The sequence below is a fragment of the Gasterosteus aculeatus genome, chromosome 6 (genome assembly GCF_964276395.1).
Source record: "Gasterosteus aculeatus chromosome 6, fGasAcu3.hap1.1, whole genome shotgun sequence".
Classification (NCBI taxonomy): domain Eukaryota; kingdom Metazoa; phylum Chordata; class Actinopteri; order Perciformes; family Gasterosteidae; genus Gasterosteus; species Gasterosteus aculeatus.
In genome coordinates, this window is record NC_135693.1 from 6,429,388 (window position 1) to 6,454,197 (window position 24,810).

General features: G+C 47.2%; 2 protein-coding genes across 4 annotated transcripts in view; one reads left to right on the forward strand and one right to left on the reverse strand.

The window, feature by feature from the left end:
* thada (THADA armadillo repeat containing) overlaps nt 1–1,925 on the reverse strand; it is a 58,415-nt gene extending 56,490 nt beyond the window's left edge. Inside the window, exons 1-4 of one of the 2 annotated variants that reach the window (XM_078103924.1) lie at nt 1,256–1,925; nt 1,020–1,107; nt 759–868; nt 95–225 (exon numbers count right to left, since the gene is read on the reverse strand). In XM_078103924.1, coding sequence (XP_077960050.1) covers nt 95–225; nt 759–868; nt 1,020–1,107; nt 1,256–1,297 — 371 coding nt within the window. In that variant the 5' untranslated portion in view covers nt 1,298–1,925. The remainder of the gene's footprint in view (nt 1–94; nt 226–758; nt 869–1,019; nt 1,108–1,255) is intronic. The other variant, XM_078103925.1, reaches the window with a different exon arrangement.
* Nucleotides 1,926–2,109: 184 nt separating this feature from the next.
* plekhh2 (pleckstrin homology domain containing, family H (with MyTH4 domain) member 2) lies at nt 2,110–24,810 on the forward strand. Of its 2 annotated transcripts, XM_078103927.1 has the most exons (31): nt 2,146–2,303; nt 4,866–4,990; nt 8,658–8,778; nt 10,235–10,297; nt 10,388–10,537; nt 10,626–10,709; nt 10,815–10,896; nt 10,980–11,165; nt 11,677–12,551; nt 12,757–12,832; nt 12,906–13,000; nt 13,086–13,236; nt 13,314–13,444; nt 14,221–14,334; nt 14,511–14,597; nt 14,699–14,857; nt 15,007–15,087; nt 15,733–15,912; nt 16,090–16,198; nt 16,714–16,826; nt 16,926–17,105; nt 18,283–18,380; nt 18,677–18,854; nt 19,509–19,664; nt 19,751–19,848; nt 19,932–20,073; nt 20,156–20,292; nt 20,528–20,657; nt 22,489–22,575; nt 23,049–23,192; nt 23,908–24,810. In XM_078103927.1, the coding sequence occupies exons 5-31, from the start codon at nt 10,397–10,399 to the stop codon at nt 24,091–24,093; spliced, it is 4,200 nt and encodes a 1,399-aa protein (XP_077960053.1). In that variant the 5' UTR covers nt 2,146–2,303; nt 4,866–4,990; nt 8,658–8,778; nt 10,235–10,297; nt 10,388–10,396; the 3' UTR covers nt 24,094–24,810. The 2 variants fall into 2 exon arrangements, with proteins under 2 accessions (XP_040034141.2, XP_077960053.1); XM_040178207.2 differs by lacking the exon at nt 8,658–8,778 and having other exon boundaries at nt 2,110–2,303.

The window sequence follows — 24,810 nt, forward strand, 5'->3', positions numbered from 1 at the left end:
AATGATGGTTTGCCCAACTCCCTTTTACTTGAAAGCGGATTTCAAAAGAAGGAATAGCGCGAGCCGCTGAATCAAGCGGCAACAACGCGCGTACCTGGCAATGGCTCTTCGCAGAGGGTTCTTGGCCTGCAGGGAGGTGTAGACCAGAGCCAGGGCGTGCAGACAGGCCTGTAGAAGGGCTCCATCGGGCTCCTGCTCACTCAGCGCCTCCAGCTGGGACCCTGCCTGAAGCACAACGGACACACAGACGTCACACACCCTGTGGCGGCATCTCACCCACGCAGTTTGTGCAAAGCGGGAGACGTGGACAAGACGGCAGCGTGAAGGTTTCACACGTGAAAGCACAAATAACAGACTTAACAAAACACAGCAGCAAAAATGCTAAAAACAGACTTAAAAATAAACAGCATGTCGTTTTGCAACAGGAAACACACACTCCATCCTGTTTGTAAAGGCTTTATAACTAATAATATAATCTGGTTTAAATGTTCCCCAAAGCTCACGCCAAGCGCAGAGTGCAAACGCTTTAAAAGCTCTTCCACCAAATGAGGTTCAGCTCGGCATTTTACCTGCATGGTTAGAGGTTGCAGCTACTGACAGGTCTGTGTAATATTGCCGAATACCAGTCTTCAACTTTACACTTCGTCGCGAGAGGACCAGCATGTAATTGTCGTCTAAAAAGTCAACGATATGCCCGGACGGGCGCCTTCTTTTCATTTTTATTTTTCCAATTGCATCTTGCATCGGTCCCGACCGACCTTTTTAACCAGCTGGATCTGCTGCACGGGCTCCGACAGCTCCAAGCAGGCCTGCAGGGTGCGAGCGAGCTGGCCCAGTCCCTCCTGTCCTCCATCCACAGACAGGGACGCTAGGAGAGAACACACATTGACAAATATTAATAATATATATATATTTTTTTTTTTACCCAAAGATTGTGATCTCACTTAGAAGACGACATTTGGTTTTCTCCCTGGGGCCCGTTTGTTAGAGGGTTAACGGGGAAAGGATGAACACGTTACCTATCAGCCCGTGTAGCTTCTCCTCATCCAGAACCACAGCTTGCACTTTGGCGGCTGTCTTCTTCTTCTTCACCACCATGACTGTGCCCTGCGAGTGACAGCTAATGCATTCATCTCAAACAAGAATTACAATCTGATAATATCTTAAACCTGGTTTTGTTTTAGCGAATACAAGTAAATAAAAAAAACAGCATGGAAAACATTGCTCATAAATGAGCGGGATGCTGAATGTTTACCTTAATAACGTCGCATTTACAGATGAAGGGGGTTTTCTTCATGCACGTCACACCTGCACCACGTCCGAGTGTCTTTCTATCTCACTCGCACAGGCGAATAATAATAGATAATAAAGGGTGGGAAAAGAACGGTTTCTGCAAACGTGCTTCTTTTACGGTGGCTGCTGCTGGAACGACTGTTAGCAGAACGCCGCTGAGTTATTAGCCGCGAAGCGAACGGGCAGAACGCGGCCGCAAAACGCCGGCTTACACATTAAAGCCGCGCGACGCTCACGGCGAGTTGGAGAAGACGAATGAACGTTTCAGGTGGAATAAAGTGAGTCGGCGTTCACCTCCATTCGGCAGGAGATTCACTCGGCGCTCTTCTGCTTCGGCTCGTAACGTTCGCGGTGAACTGTGTCACGCTAGAGAAGAAGAGGCGCTCATTTCCTGTATGGAAATTTCAGAAGAAAACATCATGCGAAATAACAAAATAAAATGCTTTTTTTACTACTTTTCAATATTCATGTATTTTATTAAGTTTTTTAAATTTTTTTTTTTTTTAAACCGTGTTAAATAACGACTTTTGCAAACGTGTATGTTGTTAAACTGCACAACTTGCAGCCACACTCATTCCTGTTCCTGTGAGGCTGCCGTTAACTTGATGCACATACGGTCCACGCCGTGCACGTGCACATGTTGGACGTCACTTCCGACAAGTTGTCACGCTGCCATTAATGCTCCGTCAATGAAATTGCGCTCCGGCTTCTCATTGGCGAAAAACCCACGTCAATCAAATACGGGGCGTAGTGGTTCTGCAGCGCAAAGACCCGCCTACCGAACACACGATTGGCCGCGTCGTGTTAAGCCCCGCTCTCTTAAAACATCCAACCCATCTCCAACTTTTCCCCGAAAGCTAAAATGAAATCCTCCCAGTCAGGAGACAAATTCACCGTTTTACTATTAAAACAGGGATTTTTCTCCACAGCAGCAACAACAAACCGTACGGACGCTGGTCGACATGGACTGAAGTCCGTCGCAAATATTCGACCCATCGGATAATCTCGAGGTAAATAGAGAAACTTTGATGAAACTTTGCACTTTTTTATAGAATAGTAAACGACAGGGTTGATTGTTTAATCGGCGCGGTTATTACAAAACGCTGTTTGGTAGAACAAGTGAAGGGAAATTGGTGATTTAGTCGGTGACACTGATGACTGTGAACGCGGTCTCTCCTCGTTCCCGTTACTACACAACTCATTGTTCAAGCAAAACAAAGTAAGTGATGCTATTTGTGTCTTTCTCTGACTGCTGTTATATAAGATGAAATATACAGTTTCAATTCATTAAATATCCTAATATTTATTTGGCTTTAGAGAAAATCAAAATACTTCAACTATGACGTAGTACAGTCAATTACATTTAAAGTACTTCAAACTATTTCAAGTTGAATCCTTTGCCTCACGCTGTTTTTTTACATTTCTGTATGAATAACGGATGTTTTTTTGGGGGGGGGTCCTTATGTTTTGGATCATCATCACCTAATTAAGGCTTTTAATGGCTCTTTACTACAATACGTCACCAGTTCAGAGCACAGAACCACAGATAAGTGCACAGACAGCAGATTCTGGTCCTCTCTCTCTCTCTCTCTCTCTCTCTCTCTCTCTCTATGTCTCTCTCTCTCTCTCTCTCTATGTCTCTCTCTCTCTCTCTCTCTCTCTCTCTCTCTCTCTCTCTCTATGTCTCTCTCTCTCTCTCTCTCTCTCTCTCTCTCTCTCTCTCCACTGAGGCTGACCTTACTTTACTCGACAGGAAGTGAGCTGCAGAAACAAAAAGAAACTTTGCGTCAGGAGTCAGAGGTCAAATAAATGGCCTTTAGTGTTTGTCAGTCCTTTCGTCGTTGCTGTGCGTATCTGTTGATGCTAATATTCTCACACAAACTCTTCTCAACAGGGACGTACAAGGGTGCGCGAATCATCGTCCCAGAGGACAAGTCCCCATCAGATTTACACAACTCAGGCACTATAACAATGTGTTATTTTAATCAGTGTCAGTAAAAGGCCTTAATCAACTAAAACCTTAACAATAATCAGGATCATGATCAATCATCAAATTCAGGATACAATTAAAGTTGCAGTAAAATCTGCAGCATATTTCAATTCATTCAGGGTAATATAAAGAGCTGGTTTGGCAAATAATCTTTGAATGCATTACATTTGTATTACTTCTATAAATAGATATATATATATATGTATAATAAAAGAGCAGATGGCATCATAGTCCCCTCACCAACACGGCACGGTTCCTCCTATATGTCGTTCCCCTTCATGCCCCCCTCCCAGCCTTCGCCAGTATTCACCGCGGCAAAACAGGCAACAGAAATAAGCCTGTGGAAACCATTCCTCTCTTTTAACAGCCTCGCTCGCCATATGTTTGCAGTCTCTTTGTAAGCAAGCCAGGCCGGTAATGAGAGGTTATTATACGGGGGAGAAAGAAAACGCAGGCTTTTCTATCTTTTCCTTCCTCCTCCTTCAGAGACCCTCGTCCGTCCCTCTCATCTCATCTCATCTTTCTGTGTCCTGTTTTCATACAGCAGAGCTGGAAAACGCATGACGCGAGTACGTCCCGTGTAGGTTCTTGGTGCAAAGTTGTTGTGTGGGGTTGTTTTTTCCACTTTTTGGTTAAAGCCCACGAGTCCGTCTGGGCTCGACCTCTGGAATACTTCAGGTGCTGCTAGCAAAACATCTGCACAACAACAAGCTCTCTGTCTGAATCAAGCGGCAACAAATATATATATATATATATATATATATATAATTAGTCTAGATATATTTGTGTACTTCATGTTATTTAAAAACAAAATACAACACTTGTTCCCCTAATTCAACAATAACACAAGTAATCAACCCTTGCTACATCAAAGTTATTAACTGGAACTTTGATATGAAACTTGTTTAAAAAATGGAAGAAATACCCTTAAGTGAGTAGGAAATTAAATGAACAGGGCCAGAAAACCTCCACAGTTAATATCTGACATTAAGACAATTCTTTTTTGGAAATGAGGCATTGGGATATTAAATTGAAACGTTAGATAAATCTTGGTTCAAATCTCTGGTTTCATTTTGTTGACTCAATTAATGTCACAGTCGGTGTTTGTGGCTTGAGTGGGTTTTGGATAACTTTGTGTATCACTACATCAATTCTAAAAATTAGTTTTTGACATCCTTTTTTAGGAATGAAATGATTTTTTAAGATTTGAGTGATAAAATGAAAACATTTTCAGAATACAGATTGGACTCTGAGGAACTTGGTGTATATACATATCTGCTATAATAATGTTATGTTTAATCACGCCAATGTGGGCATTATCTAATGATACCTTTTGGGATTTTAGTCACAGACTAACATAAACAAAAAGGTTAAGTAAACACGTGAATGTGTATTGAATGGATGTTTTCTTTCCACTCGCCTGAAAAGGAGAAATTCTGAAGGGAAGTAGCACCAAATTATCAAAAGCTGTCAGACAAATTATGTTGTTTTTGTCCTGTCGTTTCTCTCCTGGAAGCTGGACACCTAAAGATGCTGACGACTGAAAAGAACAGCTGATCTCTGCTGTGTTGTCCCCCCCCAGGCATGGCAGAGGGCGGGGAGGCCATGAGCCAGGAGGTCTGGAAGGAGAAGTGCGTGGTCCTGGAGGCGCTGCTCATGAAGTTCCGAGTGCAGGTCATCAAGATTCGAGAGCTCACCGCCGACAAGGTGGGTCCGAGCGCGCAAAAAACCAAATCATTTAAATGAGAATATAAGAGACAAAGAGGAAAATAGTCAACCTACCCCCAAAAATACAGTAGTACGATCATGTTCTTATGTGTAGTACTGTTTCCAGCACAGCCAGACGGTTTTGTTAATGTACCGTCAGATCAGATAACCAGTCACATGACTGATTCTTCATCGCTCCGTGGCTAAGTTAGAATTCACATACCGACGGATTGTATACTGTACGGTATACAAGCGAGGCCCAGCGAAGCTACAAGGCAACAAGGCGCTTCTGACGGGCCCCGGGCTCGCCTCCTTCCGCCGGAGCTTTTTCGACTGCAGGTCAAAGGGGGGCAGTGAAGCCGGATCTGGATCTCACGCACACACACAATTTTTGATGCTACGCAGTTAACATACTCAATTCTATATGACACATGATTGCTCTTTACACAGCCCCCTCGTCTCCGTGTGATCGGTGATGGAGACAGGCTGGAGGACGGAGCTAAAGAGATCTCGCGGGGGGGGGGCGGGTTGTCTGGCCGTCCCTCCCTGCGCCGGTCCGGCCCAAACCGCTCAGTGGCCTAGATCTGCAGCCCCTCTCCAGGGAGGCTGATTAGAGCTCTAATGTAAACAGCAGTCTGACCACGCGGCTCCGCCACGCACTGCATGATGGGACTGACCCAGCTCCAGTTGATTACAGAGTCAAAGTAAACTCTGCCGGGGAGCAAAAAAAAAACCTCTGGTAGAGACTCGGGAGACAGTTTGGCCCTCGACAGCTTTTCCGCTCAACGCCATAAAACACACCATCAAACGCACGCGTTCTATAATTCAGCTCGGCATAAGCGGTTGACCTTTTTCTTCTTTGAGTGGTGTTGACTGTTGGTTCAGCAGGTAAGCGCTCAGCTGTCCGTGTGCTAGTCTGGATGCCAGTTTGATGCCGGTTTGGGTTTTCTCGGTGCACTGCGACAGGAGGCCCGTGGGGCTGCTGCGATTCTGACGGAGAAAAGCTGTAATCCTGTTATTTCGCGCCATCCGCAATAGCGTTGACTCAGTCCCAAGGATGCAGAGTTCAAGCAGAGTTCACTCGCATATCTTCATCTTTTTATTGACCAAAATACTTCTGCACCACTGATCTCCAAATCTCCAATTTAAAATCAAAGCAGTTTTTCTGCAGCCGTCTGATTGCAACACGGATGCGTTTAATAACTCCCATCGGTTTGTTGTAGAATGACCCATCACTTACCCGGCGATGCTATGAGCTCATCATGTTAGCATGCACAACCCCCTGCCGATGTTTTTTTTCACTCTACTGTGGCTCCCACCGACTGAGCCAGAGCTTGTTGCTTTTAAAAGCAGTGCGGGGGCGCGTGTACGTCACTACAAAATCCCCCTCATAGCACGGTGGAGGTGGGATACTGAAAAGGCCCCAAGGACTCGTCTTGGCTCTGGTCCTTAGGGACCTGGAGCGTTGGGTACGTTCGTTAAATCTAAACGAGTTAAGATGTTTGTTGCTTGAGCGGTCAGATTAAGTCAATCAAATGTTACGACTTGGCTTATTGCTGGAGTCCTAGAACGCCAGAGCAAGAGAGATGAGGACGAGTGACGAGGAAGAAAGAAAAAGATTTAGCCCCACGGGAGGAAACACCCAGTTTAGTGAAGCTATTTATATGTAGATATTGTATGTGTGAACGTGTCTGCATTCATAGAGGGTTTTTTGAAAGAACGCATTGCGTGTGTGAGTGCAGCTATTTGAGGAGGAGGCTGGATTCGGCCTGCGGGGCCTCCAGCCGGAACAGTAGGCTACACATCTAAAGACGCAGACAAAGAGGCTGTGTGTTACTTTTTTACGTCAGCCGATCCCGTCCTAACGCAACACACCCGTAGTTCATTTTCACTCCATCTCTCTGAGAACCTGATCCCTATAAACAACGTATCATCTGCATATTGTATGAGAGGAAAGCGCAAATGATGATAAATTGCTTAATGCGTGTGCCTCCTGTCATGGAATTAGGTGCCAATAATGAAACTGTATCCATTGCAAACTACACACACACACACACACACACACACACACACACACACACACACACACACACACACATATATTGATATTGTACATACAGCAGACACACACCAAAACCACAAGCGGCCGGAGTGGCGCACTCTGGTCTCGTCCTCCATTCTGATTGATTGCACATTTGGAGAGGAGACTTCCTCCATGGTCTGGGCGGGGTTTGCTCAGGTGGACCAATCATGTTTCATGCATTGGCTTAAACATTAAAAAAGAATATCAATTAATTTAAAAACCAAAACATGTGGCGTATCGAATTAACAGTTTGAACAGTTAAACGTTTGACAATACAGAAGCTTATTGTGGTAAGTATTTGTATGTCTGTTGCTCTCCGAATGAATTTAAAGAAATTCAATGCGTTTAAACATGAATAAAAGACGTGGTCTTGGTGTTATATGTAAATCAGTTCCATCCAAGGCCTAAAAGGGCTCACTTAAGAGGTTCGGATTTTGTCATTTGGAAATCTAATTTTAAGATAAAATCTAGTGCACTGCAGTTTGTTTGTTATTATTCCTTTTTACTATTCATTAAATATTCAAACCACACATCGAGTGTGTATATTTATATACATAAATATAAATTATCACTTAGTCACCACCACCAGATGCCTCCGACCGACCAATGAGTCAATCAGTCTTTTTGCGGCCTGTGTGTCAAAGACTCACACAGACTTAATGTTGATTACAGTTTGTTCCCCCGCTTGTCAACAGTTTGGATTCCGTCGAACAGATTTACAACGAACACATCTGGCCGTTAGTCTCACGCCCTCGGTGAGCAGACTGACTCTATTCGGCAAGTCCTCAGTATCAAAAGCTGTAGGTCAGCACTGGGACTCGCAGCGTCTACAGAGGGAGGCTTTGTGAGCTGGCTGCGGACGGAGCGATGGGGGTGGAGGGAGAAGGGTGGAGTAGTCCAGGATCGAGGTCGGCCACAGAGCGCCAGTTGTGGAATTCTAAGAATGGAAGTTGAGCCAGAGTTTGGATCCAAAGCGGCTGCACGGAGGGGATGGAGCGTCTTTGGGTGGTTGGATTGGAGGCGAGCCGAGTGTGTGTGCGTGTGTGTGTGTGTGTGTGTGTGTGTGCACCCGGCCCTTACTCATCCTATTATAACATACAGAATGAGGAAATATATGCACTTGTAGCAAACATGGTTTGATACCGATGATAATATCATCACACATCGTCAGACATGTGTTTTTGTCTTGTCATGTGTGTGCGCGCGTGTGTGTAGTGTGTGTGTCGTCTCCATCTCCAGCACGCTACGAGCCCTGTCATTAACGGGCCGCTCCGCTCCAGTGGCTATATCTGCTCCAGGGACGTGGGCTGCTGTGTGCGGGGCCTCCGGGGAACCTTCGAGTGCAGTGTTTCAGATCAGGAGCCCCTCATTTCGTACCTTTCACCCCCCTTTTTGTGCATGGAAGTGGTTATGGGTGGGAAACGCAGATTTATTCGGGGGGGGGGGCAATCACACTGAAGCCACAAAAAGTCTTTTTTTCTACATCCAGGTAAAAAGAGGATCAAATGCGGTCTGTGGACTCACTGTCACTCAGTATTCAAGCTGTCGAATAAAACCCTTTTTTTTTTGTTCTGTTTTCATCAGCGCTGGAGGGTGAATTGGATCGCTGTATCTCCAAACCCACATGTGCAGAGTTACTGCCCGATGACATAGCGGAGACACGCAGCCTTGTCTGGAGAACTCTCCCAAGTAACTGCGGAACAGTGTGAGCCGCCGCTCCCACTCCGGTCCAGGAAATGCTGTGCAGTGGAAACACTGAGCGGCTCTAGCAGGGCGTGGCTGCCTTTTTTGGGCCGCGCTGGGGCGGCAGCTTCCCCTGGTCTGCTCCTCCAGCTGGAGGAGCAGCTGAACACAGTTTCAGCGTCCGCTTCAAAAATGTTGCACCGAGGCACATTTCTAAGGAGTCACATAAAGGAATTTGGGTGGAGGTTTCTCTAGACCTCTGAAGGGGCTGCTGGTTTCAGCCGTAGACTCTTGGTGATTTTTAATTGGTTGATCCATCGCTCGTATAATCAGGTCAAGGTCCCGTTAGTACAATGAATGACTTATTTAGGAGTCATTGCTATTCGCTGCCACTGTTCAAATGTACTTTTATATGATTGTAAGAGAAAAGTATAAATGAGCGACAGGACAACGGTCCTGTGTATCTATTGACTCCACAGTAAATGATTCGACGATTTCCATCATTATTTTCGGTACTTTGTCCTATTCTTAGCTACATCCTATTCTCTGGTGTGTCAGCTTGACCCTCCTCCCTCCCCCCCAGGGGGATGGTCAAAGGTTACCTTATAATCCACTCTAGTTCTAATTTTAGTATTGAAGCTGAGGCGCCATTCCCGCCCATTTTTCCCCCACGAGGTCGCTGAGGTCTCAGAGACCGTCCTCGGGCCGACTCCGCCACTTTGAGCAGAGGAATTCCAGAGGAATGCTGCTCATGAAGTCGTCTCTCGTGTCCATTCCCACTGGACTTTTGTGTCCTTGTGCATGTGCATTCATATGCCTGTGTGCGTGCGCGTGTGTGACCTTTTTAACACACTGCTACCAGGTTCCACATGCTCGGCTCTGATCTCGGCACACAAAGAGCCGTTTGTGCCTTTACAGATGTGACGCCTCGTCTTTACTATAAAACCGGTTAAAGGTGCCGGATGCAGCACTTCTGCAGTAATCTATTGTCCCTGCTGCATCCGGCGGCGCTGTTCGACCTGACAGCGACGTAGTTGGATGCAAAGACGTTTCAGCTTCTTTCAGAGTCTGGTCTCCGCCCTCTGGGGGCCTCAAAAACAGCCGTCCCCGAACCTGTTGTGATGCCCTAGGCCTCGGAGGCCGGCTGGTACGTGTAGTCACTGCAGGCAAAGCTCCCAAGAGCAGGAGAAACACAGCCTCCTCTGTTAACATAGCAGGCACTGAGTGGAGTTCATTGCCTCAATGGAGCACTTTTACCACACACACTGATGAGGAACTGAAGGAGCTAAATATGTAAATGCACATTTTTGATACATCAGGGAACTTTATGTCTCTTACATGTGATTCCAAACATTCTTTTGAGACATAAGTCCTGCTGCTGAGCCTCTGTCTTTATCTGGTGCTGTTGTGTTTGGAGAGATATTTCAGTAGTAAGTTATTGGATTAACCTTTAAAAGAGAGTTCTCTTTGTTCCCCAGATTCAACAATTGGAGACGCAGGTGACAGATGCCGAAAAACGGGCCTTTGCCGATCACCAGCAGGTCAGGATCCCAAATCGAGCGCGCTGTTCACTTTTTCACTTTCAGTGTGGTGTGTGTATGAACGGTCTGTGTGTGTGTGCGTGTTTTCAGGTGCAGTGGATGGAGGAGAAGCTGAAGGCCTCCGACAGCCAGTCGGGAGACTCGGAGGTCCGTCTTTTCCGACGGTGCCAGGAGCTGCAGGCTCTGCTGCAGGAGAAGGAGGACGTCATCGCCCAGCTGGAGCAGCAGCTGGAGGAGCAGGTAAGAGCACATGCACGCCGGAGGGAGACGTGGCTCGCAGTCCGCCTTCGCACTCACAAACACCATTTCCGACGTCTTAATTCTCCAGAAACAGATCCGACTTCAGGACGCCAAAACAGTGGAGGAGAAAGCCGCTAAGATCAAGGAATGGGTGATGCTGAAGTTGTCCGAGGTAAATTAAATGATTACTTTTGATTTCAAGTTGCACAAAACTCCATTAGGTAAATCCCTGAGTCCAAGAAAGGTGCTTTTATTTTGAAACATGCTCCTTCTTCAGTTTGAGATGGAGAACGCCGCGTTGAGAGAAACCAACAAGCAGCAGGAGGCTCAGATTGGCGAGTTGCAGAAACAAGTGCAGTGTGAGTTTTAACTCTGGTTTATCCATCCCAAAACAGCTTGAAATTATAATTATGATAATAACGTTCAGTTCTTTCATCCGCAGCCCTCGAGCAGAAGTGCGGCGGCGGAAGAGAAGTCCTGTGCAAACCAGGCGAGGCCAAGCGGCTCAGCAGCCTGACGTTTGGCTGTTTCCAGGTGAGGGGGAAGAGCCCGCAAGTGCTCGTCGGACCAGCACCGTGCCAGAGGACCGTCAGCAGCCAGGAGGAGACGGAGGGCAGAGACACAACCAGTACGTCGCCGTAGATTCATAACTTTGACCCCGGATAGTAATTCTGGGACAAACTGGAATTTGGAAAGTTACTCACAAGTTTTAGTCTAAATTGAATTATTTAATTGCCTTAGAAAAATTATTAGTAGTTTTTATTTACTTGAGAACTTACGTACGGAAGCCTGCAGAGACAAATGAGCAAAAACAATTCTGGTGATTGATTTTTTAAGTCTGTCATAAATGTTTTTTATGTAGTGCAACATGTGGGGAAATGTTTTTGGGCAGGATCTTCTTTTAGTTTGTTGTAATACTCATTTCGGCCACAAGAGGGCAAAGAGCACCACTTCCCTATGTTTCTATCTAGTAAGTTTTCATTTCTCCATGACCTCTAAACTACCTGTATTGTATATCAGCAAGCTTCGTAAATTAAAACTCTTCTGGTGGTGTACACCTCCGCCTCTTGTGGCTGAAGCAGGCATTACAACAACAAAAAGATATTTAACAGCTGCTGCTTCCATGTCTGCTTTAACAGAAGAAGCCTCCTCTGGGACAAACGGTGAAGTCCGGACACCGGACCCTACCGGACCTCAGGAGGGCGACAGTGCATTCGAAAGCCTTGGTGGGAGCGCACACAGACCCGAGTCTCGTGGCGTCTCCTCGGTGCTCTCCAGCGCTGCCTCTGATGGAGGAGGAGCAGGTCGAGGAGGAGGCGGCGGCGGCGGTCCGGAGTCCAGCCGCCCCGGCAGTGAGACCTACCTGACCGCTTCGGACGACAGCAGCTCTCTGTTTGACGACGACATGCAGCGGGCTGAGCGGCCCGGCTTCGGCCTGCTGGGGGCGCCCGATGGGATGCTTGGGGGGTACAAGGGGGAGGCGGAGGAGGAGGCACACGGGGCCAAGCTGGAGGACCTCACCTCTGAGGAGCTCAACAAACGTTTCAAGTCCCAGCGACTCGACTCGTCATCCTCGTCGGGCGAAGGCAACACCCCCAGCCCCATGCTCACGCCGGCCCTCACCCCTAAACGAGCTAACCCGCCCCAGGACCCGAGGGATAACCCGGCCTCGCCCAAACAGCCCCGGCTGCGGACCCCGGCGGGCTTCGGATTGACGAATGCGGCCCTGGCCAAGAGACACCTGAGCCAGCCCCCGACCAGCACCGAGGCACCGCAGGGACGCACGCGCAACGCTCTCAGCATGCTGCGCACGCTCCGCCCGCAGGAAGCCGACCTGGACCAGGAGCAGCGGGTTGGCATGGAGACGGCCAGGGAAATGCCTCCTCAAAGCTCAAGGGCCGGTCATGCGTTTACAGCCCTGCAGACCTCGCGTGGCCTCCCGGAACCTGGTGCGGAGGTCGGCGGTGATATCTCAGCTCCCCCTACGCCCCCGCTGCACCGGCTGCCCTCCTGGGTAAGAAAGTCTGTCTGAACTCCATCGCGTAGCAGTGCGCTGAATGGACCAGATCACTGTGGCACGGGCTACTTGTTGCTGCTAGGAGGCGTTAAAGGGATAGCTTGGGAGTTTGGAAGTGGGTCTATATGTGGCATTTATCCACGGTCAGTGTAACAGTAACAGAATTTGCAACAGACAATTTTTTTTCTTTTCTTCCCCACAGGAGCGGCGCATCTATGCCGTGGCTAAGTCAGGAATCCGCCTGTCGGAGACGTCCTGCACGGGCCCCACTACCAAAGGTGAGACGCAGAATGAGAAGAGACAATCCCCCATCAGCACTGACTAACTGAACTGTGGCCCGTGCGTCTGCAGACCCCTCCCTCCTGTCCTCCTATCCCGCCTTCGCGATGTACACGTCCCTCGTCTATAAGAACATGACTGCGCCGGTTTACACCACTCTGAAGGGGGTGAGTGCGGCGACGACATCTCTCGCGGTCTGCTGTCCCTTCTTGTCTTGATAACCCCCCCCCATTTCTCTTTCGCGTCTCGCAGAAAGCCACCCTGCTGAGCAGCAGCCCTCTCTCGGACGAGTCGTCCAGCTCCGAGGAGTCGTCCAGCTCGGGGGAGGAGGACGGCTCCCTCTGCAGCTCCCGCGCCTCCTCCAGCTCCCGCAGGGACGGCAGCCCGCGCTCCCTCAAGAGAGGTGAAGCCCACCCCTCCGCCAGATGTTGACCTCTGCACCGACACAATGAGGCTTCAACTTTGCTTGTCCCCCTCCAGCCGTGTCCATGTCCTCGATGACGTCAGAGAGCGACTACGCCATCCCTCCCGATGCCTACTCCACGGACACAGAGTGCCCCGAACCGGAGCAGAAGCTGCCGAAGACCTGCTCCTCAGACGGCGACAGGAGCGTGAGTCACTGTGTGTGTGTGCGTGTGTGTGTATTTGTGCAAATAGTCACCGTATTGGCACCATCTTGCCACAGTGCCTTAAACTTGCATTCTCTCTCTTGACCAGCAGGGGTCCCTCATCAGGGTGCAAAAAGAAGTCTATGAGTAAATGACTCTGCTTCTGTCTTGATTTATTGACTTAGAAACATTGTACGCATGAGTACATAAAGCCACGTATGTTAATGTACGGCGTCTCTGTGTCCAAGTATTGTCACTTCACAAAAAGCCAAGGTCGCTGAACTCAAGGCTTCACAACGTCAGTCCACAAAACAATGGGCGACACCTACTTCCACTTCCTATTCCTACTGTAGATTACCTGCTGCCAAATGAGACAATAACGTTTATTCAGATTGCAATAACTCCACAGTAGTTTCACCAAATTCTTCCATCAAGGCTTTATTTTGTTAGATTGATTGGAACATTTTTGGAACATTTTTGCATCTTTTTTTTCCTTTTTTCATAGGAAAGGGAATTAATAACAAAATGGCTTTCAAAAAGAAAACAAATCATAATTTGTCCTCTTGTGTCCATACAGATTTATTTAATTTATTCATTGTATGGTTTTTCACAGACTCATATTTGACATGTCAAATAAAGTGAAATAAAGCAGTACGAGAACCGTGATCTGTTTTAGATTCAACCCTTTAGTCTAGATGGACATTGAGTTCTGTCTTCCCTCCTCCGCCCTGCGGACTGCGTCTTACTACGTCGAACTGAACCGCGTCGCGTCTCTGCAGGAACCAATGGAGAAGTCAGGCTACCTGTTGAAGATGGTGAAGACCTGGAAGAAAACTTGGAAGAGACGCTGGTTTGTCCTCAAAGACGGAGAGTTACTGTACTACAACTCACCCGTGGGTCACACACACTTTTTCTTCATTGCCGATGCTTTATTATAATTACATCACTGGTGCATTCTTTTTTTAAATGTCTCCCATACATATATATTTTCGTATATTGTCCACGTCTCGCTATGGTACTGTTTTTACTGAGGTGCGAGTGTTCAGTTTACTTTGTCATCCTCCGACAGAGCGACGTGATCAGGAAGCCTCAGGGTCAGATCGAGGTCAACGCCACCAGCAGCATCGCCCGCGGAGACGGAAAACAAGTTCTCCAGGTATGTGTCACTTCTGTCCGTCCTCGAATACCGTCTCACAGAATTGCCCCGTCCTTCACCAACCTCTGGCCGGTGTTTCCTGTCACCGCGTTGCGCCGCAGGTCGTGACGGGGAAGCGCGTGTGCTACCTGAAGGCCGACTCGCCCAACCTGCTGGAGGAGTGGCTGCGGGTGCTGCAGAGCGTGCTCAGGCTGAAGGCCGCGAGTCCGCTCTTCACCCAGCCGGATATTCGCCCCGGCATGAAGGGACTGCTCATCAAGGTCCTTGCAAATGTCATCTCAAGATATAACTTTAAAAAAACAAACAAACAGTTCAGTGTTTCCCCTTGGTTTACATCTTTTTTTGTTTGGTTGTGGGGGGTGAGGCACGTGTGTGTTTGTGTGGCTTTAGTTTCTCCGTGTGTTCGCAGGTGAAGCACGGCTACTCCAAGCGGGTTTGGTGCGCTCTGATCGGCAAAACCTTGTACTATTTTCGCAGTCAAGAGGACAAGGTGAGGTTCAACGTTTGATCTTATGTTTCCAGGACGTGGGGACCGAACTGTGACTTTCATCAGAGAGAGAACCCATTCATTAAAAAAAGGCCTGCCTAACAGATCTTCTGGATATAATAACTTGCATTCAAAGTTATAAGGCACCAGTCTTGTGATGGTGGTTCTGCCTTGTGCCGTCTCTTTTTAATCGCCATCTTAAAAGCTGCCATGAAGAGGTTCTTCTCTTTACACAAAATATCAAAGTAGAGTAACAAACATGATGAGGTACATCATAGCCCAGAATTTGGACTATAACTATGTGGCTATCTCCCCAAAACTGTACAATCAGAGCATAATCAAAATGAGTAAGAATGGTCTGAACTTACTGCCCCTGATTTCATTTTTATCCTTATGAACTTTTTGTTTTATTTCGCCTTCAAAATGTCTCTTGTGTCCCTTAATTGCAGAACTCTTCAGAGCTGAATGAGAATCTCTGAACAGTTTTATTTATTTTTTGCCTTGATTTTTACTGAAAAATGGTGCAAAGTTGTGGGCCTCCACAGCAACAGCACAATCATGGCTGGTGTCAAATAGTGAAGGATTCAACAGGAAGGAGCCTCACTTGAGAGGTGCAACGCTGAACGCTGTCCATGCGTGTGCTCTCAGTTCCCCCTGGGCCAGATTAAGCTGTGGGAGGCCCGGGTCGAGGAGGTGGACAGGACGAAGGACTCATGTGATGACCTGAAGGCGTGTGGGCGGGGCTTAGACGCAGCCCATTTCATCCTCGCCGTCCATCCACAGGAGCAAGGGCCCACCTACCTGCTCATCGAGTCCCGCCACGAAAAGGTCAGTTCGTTTTTTTTCTTTTTGTCTTATTTGCCATATTTCTGCACTGCACTTCCTCCATGTTCCAGGTTCTAACAACCGATGCAAAGATTTGCCTGACTTTAATCTTGAGCTGATCCGACCTCCTTGTGTTCTCTCGTGAGAATGTGAAAGTGTGCTGTATGTTTCTCTGTGCAGGAGTCGTGGCTCTACCATCTGTCTGTGGCAGCGGGCGCCGCAGTGAGCAAAGTCGGCACTGAGTTTGAACAACTGGTGGGGAAACTCTTCCAACTGGATGGAGATCCGGGTAAAGATTTTCTACAAATTCCTTTTCTTTTTGTTGGTGTCTTTGATCTTTGGGTTTCACTCACAGCATAAAGAAGCCCAATTAAAACATCACAACGGAATACGTCATTTGGTGATGAAAGAAAACGGTTTTGTAACACGTAACACAGAGCAGTAAATAAATTGCCTAAAATCTCTGAATAATAACTCAAAATAATATCCCACATTACTGACGTAGTATCTCAAAGACTAATGGATTAGTATCACTTAATAAGAATTCATTATTGTCATCGTGAACAAATCATGGAAATCATTTAGTCTTTTTTTTCAATATAATACGCTTGGATCAATAGGTCCGGGTAAAAGAAATACCTCATATATTACAAGCAGTAATTTTTGTTTGTCCATAGTTACGCTACATTTCATACCACATGTATTTTTTAGGACCTCTTGAATTGGGCACATTGTAATACAACAATCTGTATGACATGTTTCCATCATGACCTTTAGCTAGCAGCCTTTCTCTCGCTCTCTCAGACTCTCAGATCTGGAGACACCCCATGTTGTGTTTCAGTAAGGAAGCCCTGTTGTCTCCTCTCACCACGCTGCCCTCACAAGCTCTGCAGACCGAGGCCGTTAAACTCTTTAAGGTACACGCACTTATACACAGTAGTGACAACAACTTTTTGACAACATTCCAAACGTGATATCTCCTCTTTTTAAACTCTCTGACCCTCCTCCCTCCTCAGACTTGTCAGCTTTTCGTCAACGTGGCCATCGACGCTCCGGCCATCGACTACCACGTCTCGCTGGCCCAGAGTGCCTTGCAGGTGGGCCTGGCCCACCCCGAGCTGCAGAACGAGTTCTTCTGCCAGCTCATCAAGCAGACCCAGAGAAGGCTGCCGCAGGGCCATCCGGGTCCCCTGCAGGTCAGCGTTCTCACCAGACGGCGGCAGCAGCAGCTCGTGTTGTTTGCTGGAAAACACCGACGTATGAAGGGGCCGTTTAGAACGAGACACTCTCGCGCACACTACTGAGACACTTACACATGCATACAGTACATACTCTGTAAACCTATGCACGCGCATACATAAAACACTATACATACTCATCTCAGTTACAGCGGAAGGCGGAAGCAAAGAGGGCAGAGAACAGGCTGCTCGCTGAGGCTGATCGCCCGGTGCTGGAGGGGGTCAGACGGTCCCGTTAACTGGACCTCACAGCACCGACATCCTCGTGGAAAATTGTTTCCAAAGGCTGAATGTTGACAAACCGGCCGCAGAAATGTTGCTTAGACAACTAACTTCTTGTCTGAAAATGTCATAAAATTACATTCTGTAATTTAAATATGGTGGTATTTATAAACTTGGACCTACACAAGGACGGGAAAGTCTGGACCTAAAAGCATATTAAGGAAGGGCGTAACATTGGCGCTTGTCGCTGCTCAAAACCTGCCCTGCTTCCGCCTTCCAGTGTAACTGAGATGCTTCTGTATGCTGGTGAGATTTCATGTATACACACACTAGTGAGATGCTCTTACGTTATACATATATACGTTACATGTGTATATGACACAACAGTATATATGTATGCGCGTGTGTTTCAGATGAGTATGTGTAGTGTTTTATTTACTGTATGTGTGTGCATAGGTTCACATGTATGTACATGTAAGAGTGTCTCAGTAGTGTGCGCGAGAGTGTCTCAATAGTTAAGTCTTAAACGTCCCCTCATGTGTCAATCACCAGGGTTTACTGAGAACATTTTTGCTTAAAAAAAACATAGGCAGGTTCTGTAGCTATAGGCAAACAGAAAGTCCAATACTCTCCTTTTGTCATGTGATCTCCCATAACCTAACCTAACCTAACCTATAACCAGATATACCAGTAACACCCACAGAGGGCAGAATTCAAAGCTGTATTTGTTTATGAAACCTGATTGACAACAGAATGAGTCACAAAACAGTCGGGTGGCTGCTTGGTAACCGTGTAGGTGAATGAAGCCACTGTCGGATCCACAGGATCCAAACCTTCCATTGTTCCACAGGGAACACAGTTCTTTCTTTATAGATCCTCTCTTATTTGTCACGGCTTGTTCTGACCTCTCTAGGGTTGGCAGTTTCTAGCCCTGTGTGTAGGACTGTTTCTGCCCCAGCATCCGTTCCTCTGGCTGCTCCAGGTTCACCTCAAACGACACGGAGACTCCAGGTGAGAAACCGACAGTGGCCCCTGAAACTTACCATGCAACATGACCTTTGCAAACACAAGTTAGAAGTAAAGCGAAAAAAGATTTTAAACAACACAATCTGGAAGTCTTTTAACTATACCGATTGGTTTCACTCGTAATTCCTGTTCTCATTATTTTCAGATTCACATTTTGTAACAGGATCTTGTTGCTTCCGGAGGGTTCCCCAAGCACAAGGAGGCCTGTTTGGGATTGTCAATGTCTTTATTATCTAATCTCTATACCCTATGCTCTGTCTTCTGTACCGTTGCTTCCTCAGGACGGAGGTGGGTAAATATGCCGTCTACTGCCAGCGCTCCTTGGAGCGGACCCAGCAGAAGGGCGAGAGGCAGGCCAGACCGTCCCGCATGGAGATCCTGTCGATCCTACTAAGGAATCCCTATCATCACTCTCTGCCATTTAGCGTCCCTGTTCACTTCCTCAACAACACCTACCAGGTAGGATTACACCGCTCTGTGGCTCCTTCGAAGCTGGTTCAGTTTGGTTCTTGCTGCCTCATTTAACACAGGAGCTTTATGTAACGCAAGTTTAACGGCGTGTGCTAAATGTGCATCCCATAATCGTGAGCCCATGCTTCAAGTTCCCCTTTCTACCTGTTCGCTCTGAGCGGAGGTTTCTCTTTAGGGAGTGTTTGTTTTTGTCCCTCCCTGTGTTGCTCTCGGTGTACACTTGCTGGAAGTGATGACATCACGGCCTGGTTTCAGCTCAGGGCTTCCTGTATATAAATGTGCCGTATGACTAAAACACAATAACAAACAAAAACCACCTACACGATCGTCATGAAAGGGCGGTATGGTGGCGTGGTCACGGCAAGAAGGTCCTGGGTCAGACACCACCTCGCAGCCTTTCTGTTAATTGGTGACTTTAAATTGCGCGTTGATGTGTTATTGTGAGTGTGAATAGTTGGTGTTTTTTGTGTTAACCCTGCGATTGACTGGCGACCAGTTCAGGTTGTACCCGGTATCTCGTCAGATGTTAGGTGGGATCGACTCGCCCCCCCACCTCCCCGCGACCCTCTAAGAATAAGCGGTATAGAAGATGACATGTAAAAAACTGAAAGAGTAACTTAAATGTCACCTGCGTACCTATAGGTGGTGAGCTTCGATGCTTCGACCACGGTGGACGAGTTCCAGTGTCGTCTCAACCAGGACTCCGGCATAAGGAAGACGGGGTTATCCTGTTTCAGCTTGTACACCGATGATCCCACTGGACGAGAGCTGGAGCACTGCCTCCAAGGAGGCATCAAGGTCAAGATCTGTCCTTCTTTATGAGGTAGGCAGTGTTCAGACCCTTCTCTCGTCTTCAATCCATCATCTTCATACCGCCCCTGCAGATTTGTGACATCATCTCCAAATGGGAGCAGGCCTCTAAAGAGCAGCACACTGGGAAGTCTGAAAACACCAGGACGGTCCGCCTCACCTACAAGAACAGGTAGGGAAGCACCCGGCCCTTTCCCTTCCTCATGCCTCTTTGCCCCTTGTCTCAATGGCCTGTCTGTACCTTTCCATCCGCAGGCTTTACTTCTCTCTCCAGGTCAGGGGGGAGTCAGAGAGGGAGAGGTTGCTGCTGGCATACCAGACAAATGAGGCCATTGTCGCGGGACATTTCCCTGTCAACAAAGAGCTGGCTCTGGAGATGGCTGCCCTGCTGGCCCAGGTTTAGAAGTTACTTTATTGTTTGATAGACCAGACCCCACAGTAAAATAATACACCATGACACTTACTACCTCTGTGTTCAGGTGGAGTTTGGGGACTTTGAGCGTCCCTTCTCTGCCCCTGGACCAGCCCAGACCAAGTCCAACCAAACCCTGAAGCAGGTCCTGGACAGATTCTACCCTAAACATTACCGCAAGACCATGTCTGAGGAGCAGCTCAGGTACCGGACCACACAGAACACTCAGTCCACACACGTTGCCCACTTCCATGTGTGTGCATCTGTTTGTTTTTTTGTGATAATGTGTCGGTTAATTCGGTGACAGCATATTATGATGTTTTTAACGTTGTAAAATGTAGGTTTCATCAAAGCAATTTGCTCCCCTGCAGTTAAACCTTTTAATTTCCTAACATACCCCTGAACACAACGTATCTTTGATCGCTTCTACGTCACTCAGGCAACTGCTGCAGCGTCTCTCCGCCCGCTGGGCCTCCCTGAGGGGTCGAAGCTCCTCCGAGTGCGTGAGGATCTACCTCACCGTTGCAAGGAAGTGGCCTTTCTTTGGTGCCAAATTATTTGAAGTAGAAGTAAGTGTGTGTGTGTGTGTGTGTGTGTGTGTGTGTGAGACAGTAACCTGATGTGGTCATTAAGGTTATTTTTCAACAAGGGTGTTTCTAGGATTCAAAGAAGAGGGTCATGGTGAAATTTTAACACAAATATGAACTTTGACTTGACAGGAAATATCAATGCGAAGATTAGAGAGATGTCAATAGTTATTTCTTGTAATTCAAATTCGCTAAGCCTCACACTGGAGAGCTCCAGTAGCTAGCTATCTTAGTATTAACACAGCCCAGTACAATATCAGTAAACATAAATGTAAGCAGCTAACAGTTGTTAACAACTTCCAGATAACCACATCCTGTAACTACCTGTACAATTTTACTCCCAGTTTAAGTTATATTAATCCTAGCTGTGAGAAAACCAGCGCAGCAGCCACACACATTGAGGATATATGGACATTGTAAGACCCCCAACCACACCACCAAAATAAGGTAGTTCCTTCTTTGTTTTGAATTGATTGCATTTTAAACATACACTGTAAAACATTTTTTTGTTTGGTTTTAGTCATAAAATAAGTATATATCACTTTACTTTTCCAATAACATTTTGTAAACATATTTTGAGGTAAATTTAGGTTGGGGACAGTGCAAAACCTTTTAACTGGAAGTTTTTAAAACCCTTTTTTCTCTGTCTCTCTGATGCTGTGTGTGTCTCTCTGTCTCTTTGCTGAGCTCGTTCGCTTGTAACCTGAGCCGCTCTGGAGGGATGTGAAAATAAAGACATAGGCATAAAGTAAATAGCTCCTTTCTGCACACAAAATAGGAAGTGAGAAATGAGAAGTAATTATTGTGTCATTATTGCCTTTGCAGCACACACGCAGAAGAAAGAAAGAAAAAGGAAGCTCTGCCCAATGTGTTTTTTTGAAACATAACATATGTCTGACGGCCCCATTTTGATCCCCTTGTTCGGACCACACCCGTCTTTGGACACGACCTTCATTTTGATTGGCAGTGCTGTGATATCGCAGTGACACAATGACACAACAGGCAGGCAGCTACAAACATGCTAGGACAGGTGTCTCCAGGGCCGCATTCTATCACGATGGCTCACGCAAATTAGGGGGAGAACAACACCATAGTCGGGCGGTAATTTGCGCCTTACTCTCAGCCTCGACTAAATCTGCTCACGTTGTACTCGTGCAGGGGGGTTCCATTTATGTCTAACAGTGTTTGTTCTGCTTGTAAATAATTTAGTCCTACTAATACGCCATACAGCTCATTCACTTCATGTGTCCCCCATTCGGCGGTGATCAAGGGCAGCGAGATTGTAATCTGAGTATGTTGTATTGACTCTGGATATACATATATCTTCACATTAACGTCATATTATAACATTTCTGATTTAACTTTATTGTCAAGTGCAGGTACACTGACTAGAAGTTCAAAGAAAGCAATATATTGAAAAAAGTATATATGTAAACGTGTAATTGGGGGCGAGGAGGAGGTTGGGGATGATGGAGAGGACATGGTGGGGGGGGTGGGGGGGGGTTGGGGGCTCTCAACGGGGTTCAGGGTGGAGTTCGTTGACCACTGAGGGGAAGAAACTGTAGCGCCTCCGAGAGGGCAGGAGGTCAAACAGACTCTGGCTGGGGTGATGGTGTCCCTGATGATGCTGCGCGCCCTCCGCAGGCGGCGCTTGAGGTGGATGGACTCAATGTGAGCGAGTGAGGTGCCGCTGATGCGTTGGACAGTTTTAACCTCCGTCGGCACCAGTTTGCCGTCTGTGGCAGAGCAGTTCCCAAGCAATACATTTGATAAGGAATTGATCTCTCTCTCTCTCTCTCTCCCTGTTGTTTAGTCCATCACTTCCTCTCCGGAGCAAGGGGCACGCGTTTGGCTGGCCGTGCATGAAGATGGCGTCAGCGTTCTGGAGCACAGGTCTGTGGTAAGCATCTCTGGTGCTAAATGGTGGATGAACTCTTCCGACGACAAAAAGCGCTTTAACACGCCATGTCACCATTGACTGACAGGAGCTACAATACACAGTGCCACACGCACTAACTATAGCATTCACACACTGTAGTCACAGCTACAGGAGCAATGTTGAGGTTAAGTGTCTTGCCTGAGGACGCATCAACACGCAGGTTAGCAGAGCCTGGGATCGAATCCTCTGATTGGAGTCGCCCCAGTTAGACCTGGCCGTCATTTCCTCGGTCCAGCTACGGTACGGCTACTGAGAACGGTACTGGTGTGGCCAGTACGGGCGAGGCAAACAGCCTGATACGTGGCGTTTGGACGCTAGCCACCGAGTACCCGTTCAATCAAACTCACTCGTGGCGCTCAAACACCCTGCATGTATTTAGTTCCCGCGTCGGGCTCCACCCTGCTCATGGTGTTTGTGCATCCGTGTGTATTTAGAAGCCGCTGGCGTCCCACTCGTACAGGAACCTGATGACGTTTGGGGGCTACAAGCAGTACTTCATGCTGCTTGTCGGTCAGAACACCAACGGCAGCAAAGAGAAACCCACAGAGAAACACCTGTTTGCAACCGACGCCTCCAAGGTGAGTGAGAGAAGAACCTCTTGTGTCCACCGTCCTTCCTCATGCTGGTTTGAAACGGTTTCGCTGGATCTGTTTTGCGTCAATTAAAGTTATAATATAGCACAACATTAAAAACACGTTTATCAGCTTTGTGCTTTCTTTTTTGTGCTATCAAATTTTGCATACAACCAGGCGGCAAACTGAGTTCTGCTGAATGAAGTGGAAGTGTCTTGATACTTGCGTTCTCTCTACTGACCAGCAGGGGGGGCAAATCATCCGGTTGCAGAAGGGTTAGTTTGATTGACCCGAATTCTCAATAAACCTTGATTCGTTCCCTCATGAAACATTGTAAACAAGCATTTTTGGTCTTGGAGTAAAATAGACCATGAAGCAAAGTCCATTTTAGTTGCGAGGGTTAGCCAGTAAGTAGCTATTTAGCTTGTTAGCTTGCAGATTAACATGAATCAAAAAATGGTCTTTTGCTCAGCAGGCTGGAGTCTCTCTAATGATACACCCTGAGAAGTTTTCAGAAGTGTGTGCATGGTTCCATTTTTGGGTAGAGGATTAAGTAGAGGAAACCACAAAACGGCCCCTTCTCCACTGAGTCATGTCACAATACCCAGTTCGCAACACTGCAAATATCTAAATATTGCAGTACTGTCATTAGTGGATACGGACCACATACAGGATTTTCTTCATGTGCCAGTCTCTCATCCACTCTCTGTTGCATCAACAGATAAGAGAGATCACCCTGCTCGTCTCCAGTTACGTCAACAGTGCTCATCAGCAGAAGGCCGCCGCCCACCACCTCTCGGCCCCGGCCCTGATGGCGGCGCAGCCTGTCAGTCTGAAGAGCAAAGAGCTGAGGAGCAAATCCCCACCGCCGCTGGGACGTCCCGGCAAGACCCCCACGCTGCTGTGACGGCGTGGTGACTCAAACTGAGAAATCTTTGCCGAGCCGCCTTTCACATTTCAAGGACTCATGCACAGCGGCACTGCCCGATTCCATCGTCCCGCAGATCCTCTGGTCTCTAGTCAGATCCTGGAGATTTGTGTCTAACGGGCTGGGTTTACTTTTTGTATGTGCAATTGTTACTTCTCTTCCTTCTTGAAGTGATAAGCGGGCAGTGAACCACTCACAGTATTTGTTGTAAAATAAAGGATACGGAACGATGAAAGCAGGAGGAAAGACAAAGTGCGGTGAAAATGTTTGCATTGCGCAGGTCCTGCTTGACAAGGCCAGTCGTTAAGACGTAAGAGGACACAAGCGTGGACCCTGTGATCGGAGTTACTGAGTAGCCAGGAGAGCAGTTAAACCATGCAAATACCAGAAGCCTATGAGTTTTTAAAAGGAAACGTAGCGTGACACCGGCTGGAATATATTGTTTTAGAGGAACGTGGTAAGGATGTAGCGGGTATTTGTGGTCGGTGGAAATGTATATTGGTTGCTAGGGTTCCCTAAAATCGCGTGACACATATTTAAAAAGGATCAGATACTAGAACAGGCCTTTGTTACTCTTTACATAACTTTCTTGAAATGGATTTCCTCTTCCAGTAATCTCCATACAGATGTCATGTCATGAATTTTAAACCGTTAAATGCACTGGTTTCAGTTTAAAAATAAAATGGAGACCTGCAA

Coding starts and splice junctions, on each gene's coding strand:
- plekhh2 (XM_040178207.2), top strand. CDS start 4,868: ATGGCAGAGGGCGGGGAGGCCATGAGCCAGGAGGTCTGGAAGGAGAAG. Junction 13,237..13,313: donor CCCGCGCTCCCTCAAGAGAG/GTGAAGCCCACC, acceptor GTCCCCCTCCAG/CCGTGTCCATGTCCTCGATG. Junction 18,855..19,508: donor TCCTCAACAACACCTACCAG/GTAGGATTACAC, acceptor GCGTACCTATAG/GTGGTGAGCTTCGATGCTTC.